We start from the raw sequence: 18,941 nt of genomic DNA, 5'->3' as shown, positions 1-18,941 counted from the left end.
TGACTCTCTTACACCTCATCTCCAGTATGTCCACAAATAACATCCGTTCTACCTTTAAAATATACCCAGAAGCTGGGCAGGTGGCAACACTAATCCCAGCAGTCTGGGAGGTTGAGGCAGGGGGAATGCAAGTTTGAGTCTAGCCTGGACAAGTGAGATCTTGTCCCAAATAAAAAAGAAAAAAGAGCTGGGAACGTAGGTCAGTGTGAAGATCTTGGGTTCATCCCCATTTACCACATGAAATAAAATATAGAAAGTCTTGGCCACTTCTCAGCACGTGCATCATGCCCGATCAGTTCGCCGTTCCCTTCCACTGCGTGACTGCAATGGCCGCCAGTGCTCTCCTGCTTGTACCCCCGCTCGGCCCTCTTCCCAAGTCTGAACACAGCACGTGGAATGGTTCCTTCAAATCCTGAGTTAGACCAAGTCACTCCCCCACTCAAAGCCTTCTGATGGATCCCGTATCACACAGGGTGAAAGAAATGTCCTTACAGCGGCCTCCTAGGCCCAATGTAATTCCTCTCCCCTGAAATCCTTTGACTTCATGCCCTACTTCTCTTCCCTGGCTCAATCTTCTGTAGCACCCTGGCTCTTTGCTGTTCCTCACACACACCAGGCACATGGAGTACACCGTCCTCTGAAAGATTCTTGCCCCAGATATCTGCATGATTAACTTCCCCATCTCTTTCAGTCTTTGTTCACATGTTACCTTCTCGGTAAGGCCTGCAGGCTACCACCGGCACCTGTAATCTTCCTCACTCTGATCTACTACTTTACTTCCTGGTGGTGTATCTTTTATATGCTTATTGCTCATGAGCTGTCTCTCCACCAACCCTCTTACAACTAGGTCTCAAGTACCTAGAACAGTATCTTGCACGCAAAAAGTGGTCAACAAAACTCTGCTGAGTGAAATACACAGGGACTGATGCAGGCTGACTGTGCAAGCTGATGAGGGAAAGGTGAGATACTTGTGACTGTACCTGTTTTCTCGATACGAGGCAAAATCATCAGAGAGGAAGAAGGAGACACACAAGACTTACAGTCTCCTCAGGAAGCAGAAAAATCCATCCAACAGGATACTAAAACTGTTGGGTAGTGCCCAATGGCCTTTTTAGACCTGTGGTTTTAAATTTAAGATGAGTCCAGCCCAAGTTTTAGAAAACACTGGTAGGACAAGTTAATGTTTACAAATGTAGCACGAAGCAAACAAAAAAACAAATCTAAGATAAACTGCATTAAGCATTTATCAGAGTTAAGTCACTTTGCCCTACCTTGTTAAAGGTTTGTGTGATGAACACATCTTTTTCCTGTTTTCTGTGTGCTCTCCCAGCGACTGCTCATACAGCAGTCCATATTTCCAGGTCTCGCACGGAAGACCTCATCTCCTGCCACTCTTTTTCACACACTTCAGCCATTTCAAATTCCTACACTCCCCAGAAATGTCTGGTTGCTTATCACCTGTTTGTGCATATGTGAATCTCTCTGGCTGCATAAACATTCTTTTCTCGCCCAGCTTTAAAATAATTATTCTTTCAAGACTCAACCTAATGAAGTCTTTCTTGAGTTTCTGGTGCACAGAGGCTCACTGCCTTTATGTTCACCTGATATTAAATCATCCATTTCCCATACTACTTAGTAACCCTCTATGTATGTTCCCACCTAGGGAATAAACTATGTCCTACTCAGTTTAAATCATCAGTATGCAGTATAATGCCCGACATTTATTAGGTGTTCAGTAATAGTGCTTCATAAGGATTTGCTTATTTTAAAACATTCAAGACATCTAAGTTCATGAAGTAATGTATTTGGGAAGCCTAGTCAAAGATAATAGTTCATATTGACAGCTGATAAAGGTAGAACATGGCATGTAATATTCACTGGTAGGTTTGTTTTGGCCCCCCAAACTTAGTTTATCTCTTAGAGCTGACCCCAGACAACGTTTTCTCTCAGGTCAGCAATTTCACAGGAGTCATCTGTTTTCAGTCATGCAGGAGATAACTCTCCCTTTAGTCATTTGTTTACTTGGCAATCAAAACTCAATTCTTCCCAAAGTCATGATCTATTGCCTTTAACTCTGCAACTATCTTAGGAATTCCTAACAATATTTTTAGATGAAACCATCAGATATTTGTGGCAGCAAAGACAAAAACTCTGGAGAATTCATGGGTTTGCTGCTTAGAAGAGACACAGTTAGAAATTCCATCCCCTTTGGTCATATAACAGTGCTTAAAATTTGAATAAAGAAGTACAGGTTGAGCATCCCCAGTCCAAAAATGCCCAAGTTTTTGAACACAGACATGATGCTAGTAGAAACTTCCACACCTGACTCGTATGATGGGCTGCAGTCAAAACCCACATAAACTAAAATTAGTGTAAAACTGATCATTCTCAGGCTGCATGTATAAATAAAACATAAAGGCATTTCGTTATTCTGTATGGATCCTACTCCTAAGATATCTCACTATATGTATGCAAACAGTCTAAAATCTGAAAACAATCTGAAATTTGAAATACTTCTGTTCTCAAAAATTTCAGATAAGAGGCCGGGCATATAATGCAGCGGCACAAGTACCTGCCTGGCAAGTGCAAGGTCCTGAGTTCGATTCACGGTACCAAAAAAAAAAAATTTCAGATAAGAGATGTTCAACCTATGCTTAAAAACAAACAGACTACAATGAACATAAATGAAGAGTTTAAGCACTGATCTGGTAGCTGGCTGATGCTGATTCTAGTCCTTACTTGGTCTGTCCGATTCGGTGTACCCTCCCTATGGCCTGCAGCTCGTGGGCAGGATTCAGTATGGGCTCCACCAAGAGAACATGTGTTGCTTCAATGATGGTTAATCCATTAGAACCTGTGTGCAGGGGCAGCAGCAAAATATTGATTTGGGGATCGTGCTTAAACGCTGATAGGTTCTCCTAAAAAAGAAAGGCACATTTTAATTTTAGCTGGAGTGGTTAAAATAAGAGCAGAATGTTATAGCTCATGGTAAAGATGTTAATGGCACATTAGGTCACTGTGATATATAATAGGTAAGAAAAATAATATAAAATTACTAATTTCAGAAAATGGAAACTTGTTGCTTATCTTTCACTGTGAGGAAAACTATCATCTAAATTCTCTTGTGCTCTATAAAATATAGTGGATATCACAAGGTAAATACATGTGATGTACATAAATTATATGAGCTTGTAACAAAGAAAGAAAAGTGTGCTAGAGTGATGTGAGATAAGAGACATGAATCTGCTGAGTTTTGTGTGTATGTTCGTGTGTGCCTCACAGTGTGCACTTGTCACTGTGCTAAAAGCCATGTGAGAACAATTTCGACCATGGTACTTTTGCCTGACATATAGTCTACAGAATTCAATCCTACGGCATCACGGCCCTGTTCCACAGGTACATTGTAGTCAGTCTTTTCCTACATTAAAGGACCTCAAGTCAGACGACTTTTTAAAAGATTGAGAATACCTATTTTCTTTGCTAAGCTTTAAAATGCTGACCTTAGAATTAGTCAAGAACTCAAATCCTACTTCTAGGACTTGTACGACACATGACAATAATGTAAGTAAGCTTGTGAGCAGTTTTGGTTAGCACTGAATTCACTACAACAAACAAGACTGAAATTGTGACATACCTGAAATGTCTTAACACGACTGATTTGTGCAAATTCCATGTTGTTGTCGGTAAGAGCTTTTGAAATAATATCTAATACATCTTGCCACTAGAACACACAAAACATAAGAAACCGAGTATTTACACACAGCTTTTGTCTAAGGAGGAGTTAAGGGGACTAAATCATAGTAACTTTTATAACTCAGATTTAAGTAATACAAACAAAACCTTCAAATGTAGTACCATCAATATTATTTAGCTGAGCTGTAACATAATTTTTTTTGCATCAAAAGTTGGTTAAAGAATAGGATAAAAACATGAGCATCTTTGAAAACTTAAGACAAATCATAGAAAATAAATAGTCCAGTGTTTAGTGGATTTCTTCATATTTATCTTTCAAAAATAAAAACTGTTGGAGATTTATTCTATCCTTTATTCAATAATTTTCTTAAACAACCAAATTTATTTGTGAAACGAAGCTTTCAAAGTCATAGATTCCAATTTTCAAAATATTACAGTAAGAATATCTTTAAATGAAATTAATATAAAATCATAAAATAGAAACCGCCTTAGAAAGTATTACCTAACTTCTCTAGGAAGAATTCTATCCTAAGGATATGGACAAAAATTGAATATGAAAAAAAATCTAACAGTAACTCAAATTTGTAACTATATTAGGGCAAGCATTAGAAATTAGTTCTCAGACATAAAATGATTAGAGACAGAAGAAAGGCTTGAGTTAATATCCCAGAGGAAAATATAAACTGTACCGCTGAGAAAACAAGTGCTTTAGCTCCTGGATCTGTACGCTGTATTTTCATGAGTGTTCTGACCACAGCTTCCACTTTTGTGGAGTGACTACCCTTTGAATACAAAGAAGAAAACACAGCATTACCAAACAACAGTCAGGAATGGAAAGAAATGATCAAATTCATACATGGCTCAAAACCAGTGAGCAGACATGTAAGCATTTCTTCTTTTATTTCATATTTTCTGGAAATTTTCTTTAGCTTCAAGTTGTAGAAGTTATGGAATATTCTTCCAGAGAAAACTGAGTATAAAGGCATAACCAGAAAGCCATACAGTAATACAGCAAAGGTAAGATTTTTTTGGTTAAGGAGCTATGTTCTATAGTTACTAGTTACTCTCATTTATATCAGATGTTATGGGATTTGAAAGTCCACAGAAAGTAAACAGGGAGGATCCAACTAATGTAGAATAATTTCTTAAAATGGCATGAGCACGGACAACCATGGAGGTACACTCACACTAAGGCAGATTTGAACAAAGTAAATGCTTAAAAATATGTGTCTTATACATCATTTAACTATTCTCTCAAGAGGATATGACAATGATAAAAAATAAAGAAGGCAAGGAAGAAAGTATCTCCAGGGTTTCTGAGGCACCTCTGAGAATTTTCCTGCTGGAGGGCACAGAAATGGTACGATGGATATTAATGGTATGGGATTTTGAATGAGATAAATCTAAGCACAACTCACTAGTCATATAGGTTCTAACTTTCTAAGCCTTCTTTTCCTCATCTGTCAAACAAGGATAATAACTATACCTACTTCCAAAGGTGGCTGTGGCAATTTAATGACAAAATGCATACGCAATGTTTAGCCTAACACCTAGCAATAAATGAACACTCAATAACTTACTGTCTTTCTGAGACTTTCAATAGGAGTATTAGAAAGATGCAGATGATACGATGGGGGGGGAGATCTAATAAAAAAGCAGAAATATTTTCACAGCAGTATTACCCCTCACTCAATCCTCTAAATGGCATTTTTACATGAAGAAACATTCAAAGGCAAAAATATGGATAAAACAAGAAAGAAAGTAATGCTAATTTGAAGTTGGCAAGATAGAATCATGAAAGTTTTAAAACCCTCATGCTAAAATCCTGAGTCTACACCTATTTCTCTGGACATACAGAGTTTCCATCATACTTGCAAGGTTAAAAAGTATAAAGAGACCAGTTTCAATCTCACAATTATTTCAGGAAATTAACATAAAAATGATCATTTAATTTAGACAGAATCATGAATTTCCCTTGCACTGCCTCACTTTTCAAAACACTTCCAGTGATCTATCAGGATAACTATGAACTCTTCCTCCTATTAAGCTGTTTCTTACAAAAGTTCAAAAGAAAACCAAGTAAGCTTTTAAACATGATTCCAAACGGGGTGTTAACTCTATAAAGGAAAAGATCAGTGAAGCTGGGTAAGTTCACTGGCAGCTGTCAATCCCTTCCAAATGCCACGATTCTCCGTGACTCAGTCTCAGCCTAGTTATTTCCTACAGTGAAAGAATAATAATACTTTGCATAGATTCCGGTACATTGTATTGACATTTTCATTTGTTTGTAGGTATTTTTTAATTTCCTCTTTAATTTCTTCCGTGACCCATTGGTTGTTTAGGAGGTTGTTGTTTAATTTCCAAGTGTTTATGGAGTTTTTGGAGTTCCTTTTGTCATTAATTTCCAATTTCATTGCACTATGGTCAGATAATATGCACAGGGTAATTTCAATTCTTTTGCATTTTGGTAGGTATGCTCTATGGGCTAGGATGTGGTCTATTTTAGAGAAAGTCCCATATGCAGCTGAGAAAAATGTGTATTCTGATGTTGTGGGGTGGAACACTCTGTATACAGCTACTACCAAAACCAGAGAAAGACCCAACCAAGAAACAGAACTACAGACCAGTCTCCCTAATGAATACAGATGTAAACTCAATCAGATACGAGCAAATAGAATGCAGCAAATTATCAAGAAAATCATACATCACAACCAAGTCAGATTTATTCCAGGAATGCAGGGTTGGTTTAATATTCGCAAATCTATAAATGTTATATGCCATATCAATGGATCCAAAGACAAAAACCACATGATCATCTCAAATAGATGCAGAAAAAGCTTTTGAAAAGGTCCAACACACATTTCTAATAAAAACCCTTCAGAAAATAGGAATAGGTGGTCTTTAACCTGATCAAAGCCATCTATGACAAATGAAAATAGGAACAGGTGGTCTTAACCTGATCAAAGCCATCTATGACAATCCAACAGCCAACATCATTCTAAATGGACAAAAACTGAAAGGTTTTACTTTAAAATCAGGAACAAGACAAGGATGTCTGCTGTCACCACTCCTGTTCAATATAGTTCTGGAACCACTAGCCAGAGCAATTAGACAAGAGACAGAAATAAAAGGAATAAAGATAGGAAAGGAAGAAGTAAAGCTATCACTATTTGCAGATGACATGATACTTTACATGGAAGACCCCAAAAACTCCATAAGAAGACTCCTTGAATTAATCAACGAATTCAGCAGTGTAGCTGGATACAAAGTCAACACCCAGATATCGATAGCATTCCTATACACAAACAAAAAACAGACTGAGAGAGAAATTAAGGAAACCACAACTTTCACAATAACATCCAAGAAATTGAAATATTTAGGAATCAATCTAACAAAAGAAGTAAAAGAGCTATTCAATGAAAACTAAAGTACTCTGAAAAAAGAGATCGAAGAAGATTTCAGTAAATGGAAAAATATTCCTTGCTCATGGGTCGGAAGAACCAACATTGTGAAAATGGCCATACTCCCAAAACTGCTGTACAGATTCAATGCAATTCCCATTCAACTACCATTAGCATACCTCACAGATCTCAAGAAAACAAGCCTTAAATTCATCTGGAACCAGAAGAGACCCAGAATAGCAAAAGCAATCCTGGGTAACAAGGACAAGTAAGGTGGACTCATAATCCCTGACCTGAAATTATACTACAAAGCTACTGTCATAAAATCCGCCTGGTACTGGCTAAAAAACAGACCTGAGGATCAATGGAACAGACTGGAAGAAACAGCCACAACCAAAAACACACTCAGCCACCTAATCTTTGATAAAGGGGCCAAACAATTCCACTGGAAGAAAGGTAGCCTCTTTAATAAATGGTGCTGGAAAAACTGGCCTGCTACCTGCCAAAGACTGAAAATAGGCCCAAGCCTATCACCATGCACCAAACTCAAGTCAAAATGGTTCACACATCTCAATGTTAAAACAGAAACACTAAATCGGTTGGAAGAGAAAGTAGGTAAAAATCTTGAAGACATAGCGGTAGGCAGAGTTCACGAACAAAAACCAAACTGCATGTGAAACACTTGAAAGAATCAACAACTGGGATCTCATCCTACTGAAAAGTTTCTGCACATCTAAAGAAATCACCAGCAGAGTAAAAAGAAAACCCACGAAGTGGGAAAAAATTTTAGCTGACTGTCCCTCAGACAAAGGGCTTCTATCTAGAACATATAAAGAATTAAAAAATATCAGCCCCATCCAAATTCAAAGACCCAATCCAAAAATGGGCAGCTGAGATGAAAACACACTTCTCAGATAAGGAAATAAAAATGGCAAATAAATACATGAGAAAATGTTCAACATCAGTAGTCATTAGAGAAATGCACATTAAAACAACACTGAGATTCCACCTTACCCCAGTAAGAATGGCTAGCATTAAGAAATCAATCAATAACAAATGCTGGCGAAATCAACCAATAACAAATCTACATATGTCCCTTCTCCACTGGTGGGAATGCAGACTGGTGAAACCACTGTGGAAATCAGTTTGGAGATTCCTCACAAAACTAGGTCTAGAGGTCCCATTCAACCCAGCTATTCCCCTTCTGGGTATTTTCCCAGAAGATCTAAAAACATCATATCACAGTGATATATGTGCACCTATGTTCATAGCAGCACAATTTATAATTGCTAAATTGTGGAAGCAACCCAAATGTCCATCCACTGAGGATTGTGGTACTTTTATATAATGGAATATTACTCAGCTATAAAGAAAGATAAACTCAAGGCCTTTATAGGTAAGTGGTCACAACCAGAGACCATACTCATAAGTGAAATAAATCAGACCTGTATGTGCAAGCACTGCATTGTTTCATTAGTGTAAAACCTGAAAGAGTTAATTTAAACTAGGAGGTAAGACAGACATTCTTATCATTGTGAAATGATAGGAAAACACTCAAGGGTAAAGGGCAACTGGGATGTGGGAAAAGAGAAAGGAAGGAGGAGAAATTTTTTTATGTATGCATATACAGGATAGTTAACATAGTTGTTCTACTTTCTTCTATTTCTTTGATGAAAGAAACTGTCAATGAGTCCTTGATTGATCAATATTGCATGTCTCTGTTTTCATGAGAAACCACTTTGAACATGTCAGTATGTAATACAACAAGCAGTTAATTTCCTACCACTCTGTTTGTAACTCTGTATTGTCTGTACTGTTCTTTTGCTATTTTGTAAAAGGTTGTCTGTTAATGTTTTCCTCCTTTTATTTTTAAAGTAAAAAAAAAAGAATAATAATAGTGAAATAGCACAATCAGAAGCTCGGCTTGGCCAGGAGTTATGAAATTCATATGTCCTCTTCCAAGTGGAGCCAAAGTGACTACTGAGAATAAGAAGAATGGAGACAGAAGTTGGTGGCCTCATGCGTCAGTGGCTTTGTGCTCCATCAATTCATAAAAGTATCTTTTCCATAGATGATTTCACATTTTAGACCACTGATGAAAACTTCATTGATAAATGAGCATGAAAATACTACTTCAAGTTGGAAGATGCTATGTCAAAAGTTTACTACTCTCTGAGTTGATTTTAGTAAGAATCCATAATTTGCTGTTAAATGAAGAGGATGCTGTAGACAATAAAGGACCAATGATATAAAAAGGTAACACAGAAAGACATTATACTGAATAAAAGAAAAATATGATTTACTCAGTAAGATAAAAATATGGTTTCTAGCCTTGCTAGGTACTTCATAAGCACTTTTTGGCTAAGCTGAAGATGAAAAAAGCAATATATGCTAATTGGACAAATTAGCTAACAAAAATACACAGGATTAAAAAAACCCCTGAATTTCTAAAAACTTTTTTATGCCCAATATTCTTTAAACACTACTCAGTATCTGGCAGTTACCTTTTAAATAGGCATTTAAGAAGCCTACATGAAATATGCATATACAATCCACAAATATTGTTAAACACATTTTACAACATGGACCTGTAACATTATATCCACCCACCTTATGCTATAGAATCTACATATGTACCTTGGTTCAATGGATGCATGTTACTGTATATACAACATTTATGAAATATTTGCTTATTAATATATATTTAAACTGATTCCATTCTGTTTAGCTAATACAAGAATATTTCATAGCAACTACAATTTACAGTTTTAGGTACATGTGTAAATATTTTTGTTGGAAAATGAAATTGGTCAGAAGTTAGACAAATCTTTTATGTATGTAGATTTTGATAGATTCTTCATCAAACTACTTAAAAATGCTGTAACTCCTAACAGTTAAATGTGTTGATTTTTTGTACACTTGGTAAAGTTCAATTTTTGCCAATTTGGTGAAATGAAGAATTTTCATTTAGTCTACACCTTCCTAACAGTGAATCTGAATATAATTTACCGGCCAGTTAGAAGTCTTCCTTTGCAAACTGTGAATTTATATCATTTGCCAAATTAGGACATTTTGGTCATGATATATAAGGCCTCTTGATACGATTGTTAGATGTGGATTGTATCTAATTTTCTATTTTTTAATTCATTATTCAGATTGAATGGTGTTAAATGAATTAATGTGGGTAAAAGTGCTATATTAATACATTATAGTAGTTACAATAGCTTCCAAATACTGATGAATGACTTCTGCACAGTAAGTACTTTTGGACTTAAGTATTTTGTTAGTTTTTTTATACCTGGCATTTGTTCCTGCATAAGAGAAAGATGAGGAATTTTATTTGAAGAAAAGCATTTAGCTCAATTGTCCTGCCATCGTTATATATAAACGCAGATATTATCATATCATACCTCAGAGTACAGTATACTTCTGTTACTCATTGGCTGATATATTATTTAAAAATAAGTATTAAATGACATTTACCTTCTCTCAGAGTACCATAGTCTTTTGTAAAGTGCATGTATTCAATCAGTCTATTTACTGCAAAAAATTAATGTTTACATTCAGGCTTTTCAATTCCAAATGTGCTAAGTAAACAAAATAAAAATAAAAGAGAAAAAGAATACAATCTAAAACCAACATATTTTTTACTTATTCAACATAAACCACAATAGGCAAGTCAAATCTTATAATCAGTCTCCAGCTTTCCACTTACAAAAGCTAGGACTTTGACAAGGGTGGCAGTGAAAAGAACGGGAAGAGAATAGCACCTAACACAGGACAGGCTATACGGTGAGTTCTGTTAGATATGGGATGATGAGATCACTGGAACTAGTATTGGAAGAAAAGTCAGCAACTGGAGGACAGTACAATCTACTCAGGATAAGCAATGTTAATTTGCTTTTTCATCCACCTATCAGCAGTTATAGAAGAGTTCAATAGGCTCACCAACTTTATGAGCTTTGATTTCCAGTCTTCAGAAAAATACATCCCTACCATGTTAAGCTCTTATGCATGAATGCTCTTATTTCTTTTCTGCTTGTGCTGCTTTATTTCCAAATGAAAAGCAAGACCATAAGCAATTCTGAAAGAGCATGGTTGGTCAATGACCAAGACCCAGTTTCAGAAGAAAGACACGGTATCCATCTCCTGCCTTGACTTACTTGTATCTTTGGGACTTTTCTCTCTGAGTCACTACCTAGTGTTCACCATGGTCAACTAGAGACTGGATGAGAGTCATACAACTCTGACTGGAACAGGGAACTCTGCAGTCACAGGCCCTGAACTCTGAGCTACAAAATGTTCAATCTATTAAAAGGATGGAAGGAAGGATGTTTTGTTTCTTTGGTGTATATTTAGTAGACTGAAAGAATTCTAGCAAGAAAGCAATAAAGTAGCATCTGATTTAGAATGTGCTCATTCGCTCTGCTCCATGATAAGACTATTTTACCAATGCAATCCTAGACTGTGGTCCCAAGTTTCACTCCAGCAAGTCTAATACAGGGAAAAGGAAGGGAACAAAAACAGTAAAATCTTTGAGTGTAGTACAGAAAGACAATAAAGCTGGCTTCACTCTACTTCTTTCACATCTCTTTTCTGTCTGCCGAGACCCCTTTTTTGGGGAAGAAAGGAAAGGCACAAGGATGGATAAGAGTTCTGTCAGCTAAAGCTGCAAAAGGTTTCTTGTACTTAATTTATGTAAAAGAACGGCACTGCTCTATGACTAGAACGTTACCACTGCTTTGTATGAAGCAAGGCATGCCAGTCGCTGCCCACAGGCCAGGAGCTTGCCCGTTATATCCCCTTGTCACAGTCTAGTCCTTCCTGTGTCGCCTATTTTTCTCTATTTGCCTAATCTGGTCACATCTAGCACTCCTTTTTCTGAGCATATCTCCAGGTTCCCGTGCTTAGCTCCATGTGCAGAAGGAAGGGCTGAAACGGCTGCTGAGTCCTGAAGAACATCACTGAAAAGTCAACACAGTAGACATGACAGGTGTGTTTAGTCTTATTCTTTACCAAATAGAAGAAGGAACTTTTATGTTTAGAGACTACTTTATGTCAATAAGCAAGCCAAAGCTTCAGAGGTTTTTACATATGTTATATATTAATATACATTCTCTCTTCCTCTCTCTCTCTCTCTATATATATATACGGGATAAACACGATATACATAAAATACCTCCAGTGAAATCTGTCATAAGGGGGACGTACAGTTACTCTATAGTGAAGGCAGAATGAATTTATTTTTAGAACTGTTAAGAACTCTGAAATTTTCCATTTACATAGTAGTAGGAGAAAATTTCTTTTTTTGGGGGGGCGGATTTCTTGAAGCATTATAGCACAGTGAAAAAGGAAATTAGAATGAGGATTCCATGGTTAATGGTGGCAGATAAAACTGACACGGAAATAAAGGAGGCTACCCTCCTTTATTAGCCTAAGGTACTTAGAAGATTCTTTGAAAGGTAAAGTTTATTTATTTATTTTTTATTTTAAAGAGAAAAAAATAATAAAACAGTTTCAAAACAGGTTAGTAAGACAGTTATAGTAATTAATACACTGCATATTAATTGTCTTCATAGTATTCAGAGTACAAGATATAGGCATGCTATCTTGTCCAAACAATATTAGCACAAACCTGAAAGGTAAAGTTTCAATGACAAAGCATTGTCTTCCTTTCGACATGACTATATTCATTCTACTTGGTTTTATGGTAAGCAGTTATTTATACTGTAATACTGTGTACATGTTTACCAATTCTTTTCTGGCTAAGGAAGACAAGTACATAATTAGATAATCAAGTATGAATATTATGTACAGCATAAGGGATGCTATAAAAATTAGGAGATAGTAGAATGATCAAAGAAAGAGTGGATACACTAGTTTCTTCGTACTTGTAGAGTAGGAAGATTCTGCCTATTTCTACTGTTTTTTTTTGTTGTTGTTGTTAATTTCATGTATCTTACTGAAAGTCCTACAGGTGAAACTACTTAATGTTAAGGCAAAAAAAGGAGAACAGAGGTAAGCATTATTTTTACTGTGCACATTTTGCTGTTTTCTGAATTTTTTCTTTTTTGTGAATGGTAGCTGGGCACAATAGCACATGCCTACAATCCCAGGGGTCCGGGAGGCTGAGGGAGGAGTACTACAAATGGAAGCCCAGCCTGGGCAACTTAGTGACTTAGCAAACCTGGTTGAAAATAAAAAATTAAAAAAGAGCTGCGGATGTAGTTCAGTCTGAAGGCCCTGGTTTTAATCCCCCAGTACCTCTCCTAACTAAATCAATCAACTAGTCAATATCAATTTTTTTCTACCCTTATTTCCTACATACAAATAAGAGTTTTACTTTGGATGGGAGGATGGTAACTTATTTTTTATTTTCTTTTGTATAACTAAATAATGAGAGAATAACAATAGCTATCACACTGTGTATCATTATCTTCAAAGTAGTTACTCAGTACAAGACATAAACCAAAGACTCTTACAAAAAAATAAATGGATAACAACACAAACTTCCTTTTCAAGGAACTGAAATAAACTAGCATATATATTGAAATACTTTTTTAAAAAATGGCAGAATATGTAATTTAGGAAGTATCTGAACTACCTACTTCCTATTTCTCTCTCTTCTAGATGCTCTGATTTATGTGCGTGTAGATGTAGATATGACATATATAAAAACAGTGTGTTTCTCATACAGGTAGCAGTGTTTGAGCTCGTGTGTCTGACTTATTTCACTTAACATTATATTCTCAAGTTGCACCCATTTATTTACCTACGAATGGAGGGTTGTAATTTAATTCTTAGACTTTTACTATTTTAATGGTACAATCAGAATCTTGGACCATATCCCACGTGTAATGAGTCAAAACATTTTTAAAATTGAAGCAGCTGATTAGCAGCTCTACAAAGGCTTTGAGACGAGGAAGCAGCTGTGCACGCACGTGGCGGGGGAGGCGGGAAGGGTGCTGTTTGCTGAGGCTGTATCCAGGTAGCGGGCCTTCTCCTACACAGAAACTTCTTATGATGTAAGAAGCTCACCCATGACAGGGACAGGGTTTCTACTGGCAAACACACTTGGTGTGAACTCTAGCCAGACACAAGACATAGGGAACATGCCACGTGGGGCATATGTTCTGCCAAGAGGCCTACTTCACCATCCAAAATGCCTGGCAGTTGTCAGAACTTGCAAGGGGAATTTTGTTTACTTTGTGAAGTTCCCAGCAGGTTCCAAAGGTCACTCAGGAATACTGTCACACTGTGTTCATGAAGACACAGTCTTTAACTTAAGTGCACCCACCAAGGGGATGTTTGTGATCCCAATATTCATTTTATTTCTGCGGTCAGTCAACAAGATTTCCTACACTCTATAATCTTTAATTTCCACAAGTACCAATAGAAAAAAAGGTTGGATACTGTTCAGTAGTATTTTTATATTCTCCAAATATCTTTCATCTGATATCAACTATATGAATAAACATTAGGAAAATCACATTATACTGTTTGCCATGTCCAAGAGTCTTGCCATGAATACTTTCAATGAAATGTACATTTTGAATAAAACAAAAACTTTAATGAAATAAACTCTCAATACTGTTCATTAAATATTAGAGGTTTGATAATAGCAGTAGTATAAAAGAAAAATACTCCTAGGTTTAAGAGTAGCTTGAACCAATAGGTGTGAAATTTGAAAATAATACCTTCACTATTTACATGGACTCATCTTTATTTCATATATGGTCACTTTTTCCTCCACTTCAGTATAGGTGAGATGATCATCTAAAGACTGAGGCGAAAAGTGCAAATACAATAAGCAGATGCTTCAAGGAGAAAGTGACTGACTAGGGCAGAAATGCGCACAAGGCAGAAGAGGTAACAGGGCTCAGATGGCAGATGTGGCAGACACAAAGGGTGACAGATGAGGAAGTAAGCAAACGCAAATGTGCAAAAATAAATGTGAGAAAGTGGAGGAGGGATAAAGCTTATTTACATAATAGGTACAACATTCAGTCATGTGTTCCATAAAAAGGAACTGTAACCCTATAATCATCTTAGCCAGAGGGAAACTGTTATCTCTAGCAAGTTCTATAATCTGTAAGTTCTTTCCCCAATTCATGGATCCCTCAGGACCCATGAAAGGCAGGAGGAGTGAGTGCACAATTAACAGTATGCCTGTCTGAACAGGACAGCAAATATAACTGGCCTGGTCTCTCTCCTAAATGTCTAGAGAAGCTGCCACCAAAGGAACAGGTGTCGGGCCGGCGGCTCAGGGGCTCAGTCGCGCAGAGGCTGTACTGTTTACTGGTAGCTAGAGCTATTCCGCCCTCTGCCTCGCTGCCTGGGCCTGACACAGCAGTTCTGTCGCATGCTGGCCGCTTGTGCTGTGATGAATGATTTCACCCTCTAACTGAGCGCCCTCTTTGTAGCCACAAATGCCACCTGTGGCCAGAAAATGAGACAGAATAAAAGCCAAAAACAACTAAGAAAGACTACCTTTCGGGGAAGGAAAGGGAAGGGAAGGGGAGAGAAAGGAGCAGGAAGGAAGTGGAGAGGAGCCTGGGGAGGAGTGGTGGGTAGGACTGGAGGCCTCAGAGCTGTCGGAGACTGCGCATGAGGCTGCCGAACTCTTCACTCCGCAGTTCTTCGGCATCTGATTCATAAACACACATTCATCCAGGGGATGCAGACAGAGAACAGGACTAGATGAACCTTCCGTCACCCTCTCCTCACTTGTCCTTGCCCATACTGTTACTCTACGCTGCTCCACAGCTCCCTCCGCCTATCCATCCTGCCAGGGTTTCTACTGGCAAACACACTTTCCTCTTTTCCTCCAGCCCTATGGCACTTGTGTTTTAAGATCAACAAACCTGGACTTATTTTTTTTTTAACCTTGCGGGAATACTGCTCTTTATCTTCTTACTTTAATTAGAACCTGGCTATCCTTTGAGCATACTGTTTTTAAGCAGCCCTTGTGAATGGAGGATGTTTATTCTCATATACCCTTGCATTAGAGTACTGGTACTATTTTCTTTGGCTCCTGATGCATATTTCAGGTCAGTACTTCTTGTTTTTGTAAAAGTTTCCCATTCCCTCGAGCCTTCTGAAGCCCAGTTAGCCTCTAACTCTAATCTCTGCCATCACTTACAAAAAGTTAACTTTCATGCCCTGAAGAACTTTGGTGCCTAATTGACAACCTTTACCTCTCCATCAGTTCTGTGTATTACGCATTTTACACCCGGACAGCTCATCCAACACTGACGCTTCACCACTTCACCTTCTAGCACCTTCTCCCCTTTACCTCAGCGGGGTTACCTTTGTCTGCAGTCATATGTAGAGCATTCAATGCTGTCCTCTCTGAGATCTGTAAGTTCTCCCACTTTTAGATGGCTATCCTAATAGCTTGTTTGCTCAACAGCTCAAGCCACAGCTGTTATCTGACTTCAATGAGACCTCTACCTGCTCTCCATACATCAACACTCTCCTTCCCTTCTCAGGAAACAATGCTACAGATTACTCCTTCCCTCCTACAAGTTCAGGCTATCTGCTTTTTTTAAAAAATGGAGATTAAGCATGCTTAACAGTCTTTTATCTCTTAAAAAATGTAACAGAAATATCATCTTTTTGTACTGTATGCCTCTGGTTGCAACTCTTGATTTTCTACTCCACAGCCACGTTTACGGAAGTTGGGGATTTTTGTCTCCACTTACTCACTTCCTGTTCACTCCTCAGTCTCTTCCAGTGTACTTTTGTCTTCTACATTCATCCCATTTGCAGAGTTCCTTGTGACATCACTACGACCTGGGCCAGCGCATAAGCCCGTATTACGTGCAGCTGATCCATCCTCAGCTGGTAGCTGTCTCTGCACGGAAGCAGGGTGTTCCTGTGACCTCGGCTGGCAGCACGCCGTCCTGGGTTGCCCATGTCTTTAACTCCTTCTTAGGTTGTCTTCTAACCTTTTTATTTAAAAAGTTAAGGGCGGTGGGAATTACCTGCAGCTAACTCTCTATTTCTTACCTTCTTTCTCATTTGATGCCATGCCTTCAAAGATCATTTAGCCAGACTGGATTTTCTATCTTCCATGCCACATTAAAAATGTCAAATATAGTATGTTTTAAATATACTCCTCTTCCAAATCTTATCAGTAAGCGCACCATTATCCACTTGATTTTCACATCACAAATTAAGAGATCACCTCTGAAGTTTCCATCTTCACCTTTGCCGCCAACATTCTATTTCCTCCTTAACTTTACACACCTTTTGAATATATCCTCTGCTCCCCACCTCCGCTGCCAACATGTCACCAAAGACACCAAGTGGACTGCCGTGGCTTTCTAAACTGACCTCTCCAAACGTTTTCTACACTATTCCTTTCTATCGCTCATTCATCTGTGCAGTGCTCCACACTGCAGCAAGAATCTTCAAAATCTAAATTCAATCACGGTACTTTCTTGCTTATAACATTTTAACAGCTTTCTGATCACAGTGAAGATAAAGTTCTCCAACTTTCAGGTGGCCTTTTCACACCGCCAACCTGCCTGTGCCTTGCACACTGAGTTCCAAACCTGCTCTCTGCACTTCAGCCACTCAGCTCCATTTCAGTCATTCTTATCTTGGATCTTTTCATATACTGTGTGCATGCGTGCGTGCGTGCGTGTGTGTGTGTGTGTGTGTGTGTCTGGGAACTTCTTTTCCACAAGATCACTCCTTTAGATACCGTATTACCGAACTGTACAAACCACAGGGACAGTGCCCCGGGCGGTGTTATTCATGAGTAGATGCTGTACCTGTCCAGCCCGGCACGCTGCCTGCCACGCAGTATTTGTTCAGTGGTTATGAGTGGAATGAGAGAACGAACAAAAGTCTTTCCAACTTCTGAGTTCTGTTTATATACTACAAAGCACTGTGCCTGATATTTTCAGGTTTTACTAAATGAGAGTAGGAAAAAATAGCAATTAAAACTTCTTTAATCCAACTATAGTTTTGCTGGGATGGGGCACTGTAACCACTATAGCAAATTTCAACTTGCTGTCAATTCTACTCACAGAACACATTCTCTACAAATACATGAAAAGAGAACGCACAGAACCCAAAAGGAACCCAGAAGGAACTGATGAAGAAGATTCTACTGCTACAAGAGCCATACCATCCTCCAAGCTACTCCTTGAGTCATATTCCCCACTATATTTACATACTGATTGGCCCTTTGTCCAAGTTTGATTAGAAATATTTAAGAAGCATGTTTGAGAAAAACAAGGAACAAAAATGTCTAGGAAAGAATTTCCATTAAACATTTAAGTACTCCTTAGGCAAAAGTCCCATTCTCAATTCTGTATGTTTCTCAAATTAGTAATTATTTGAAAATCCTGAAGGAGCATGGGAAAAAATTAGGAAAGTAAAGTGAAATTTTGCTTGTGCCCTGAAATATCAGTACATAGTGTTTCAATGCACATAACGTCTTTCTTGTGGAAATCTTTGTTAATGTCAGTAACCAATCTATTTTTCCCTTCAAGTTTGTCGGGTACATACTTTTTTACCTGATAATGAAGGCTGAAGAAAAGAACAAAAAGAAAGCTTTCTTTAAGTAAGCCAGAACTCTATCTATTTGTAAGAGAGAAACAGTATAAATGTGTGATGGCGAAGCCACAGTACATGTGCTGCAGTCAGCTGTTATCACTGAAAGCTCTAAAAGGCTCGCCATCACTGGTACAGCTGCTACGGAGCTGCAGTTCTTTCTGCCATAGTAGGCACTGACTATTGCTAACCCTGTTAGAATAAGTGTCGTGGTCTTCCCACAGTGAAGGAGTAGGTGGTAATGCTGAAGCTTTCAGCCCCCTCCATTCTTAATGGACA

The 18,941-nt window shown here is 38.0% G+C and overlaps 1 protein-coding gene across 1 annotated transcript in view; it reads right to left on the bottom strand.

Annotated features, from left to right (window-relative positions):
- Shprh (SNF2 histone linker PHD RING helicase, E3 ubiquitin protein ligase) overlaps positions 1-18,941 on the bottom strand; it is an 81,022-nt gene that overhangs the window by 6,380 nt on the left and 55,701 nt on the right. Inside the window, exons 26-28 of the mRNA XM_005389229.2 lie at positions 4,383-4,475; positions 3,635-3,721; positions 2,740-2,918 (exon numbers count right to left, since the gene is read on the bottom strand). Of these exons, the coding sequence (XP_005389286.1) occupies positions 2,740-2,918; positions 3,635-3,721; positions 4,383-4,475 (359 nt within the window). The remainder of the gene's footprint in view (positions 1-2,739; positions 2,919-3,634; positions 3,722-4,382; positions 4,476-18,941) is intronic.

Source organism: Chinchilla lanigera, unplaced genomic scaffold (assembly GCF_000276665.1).
Source record: "Chinchilla lanigera isolate Chin_1 unplaced genomic scaffold, ChiLan1.0 scaffold00035, whole genome shotgun sequence".
NCBI classification, from domain to species: Eukaryota; Metazoa; Chordata; class Mammalia; order Rodentia; family Chinchillidae; genus Chinchilla; species Chinchilla lanigera.
The sequence above is the reverse complement of the archived record's forward strand: the minus strand, read 5'-3'. Positions and strand labels throughout refer to the sequence as shown.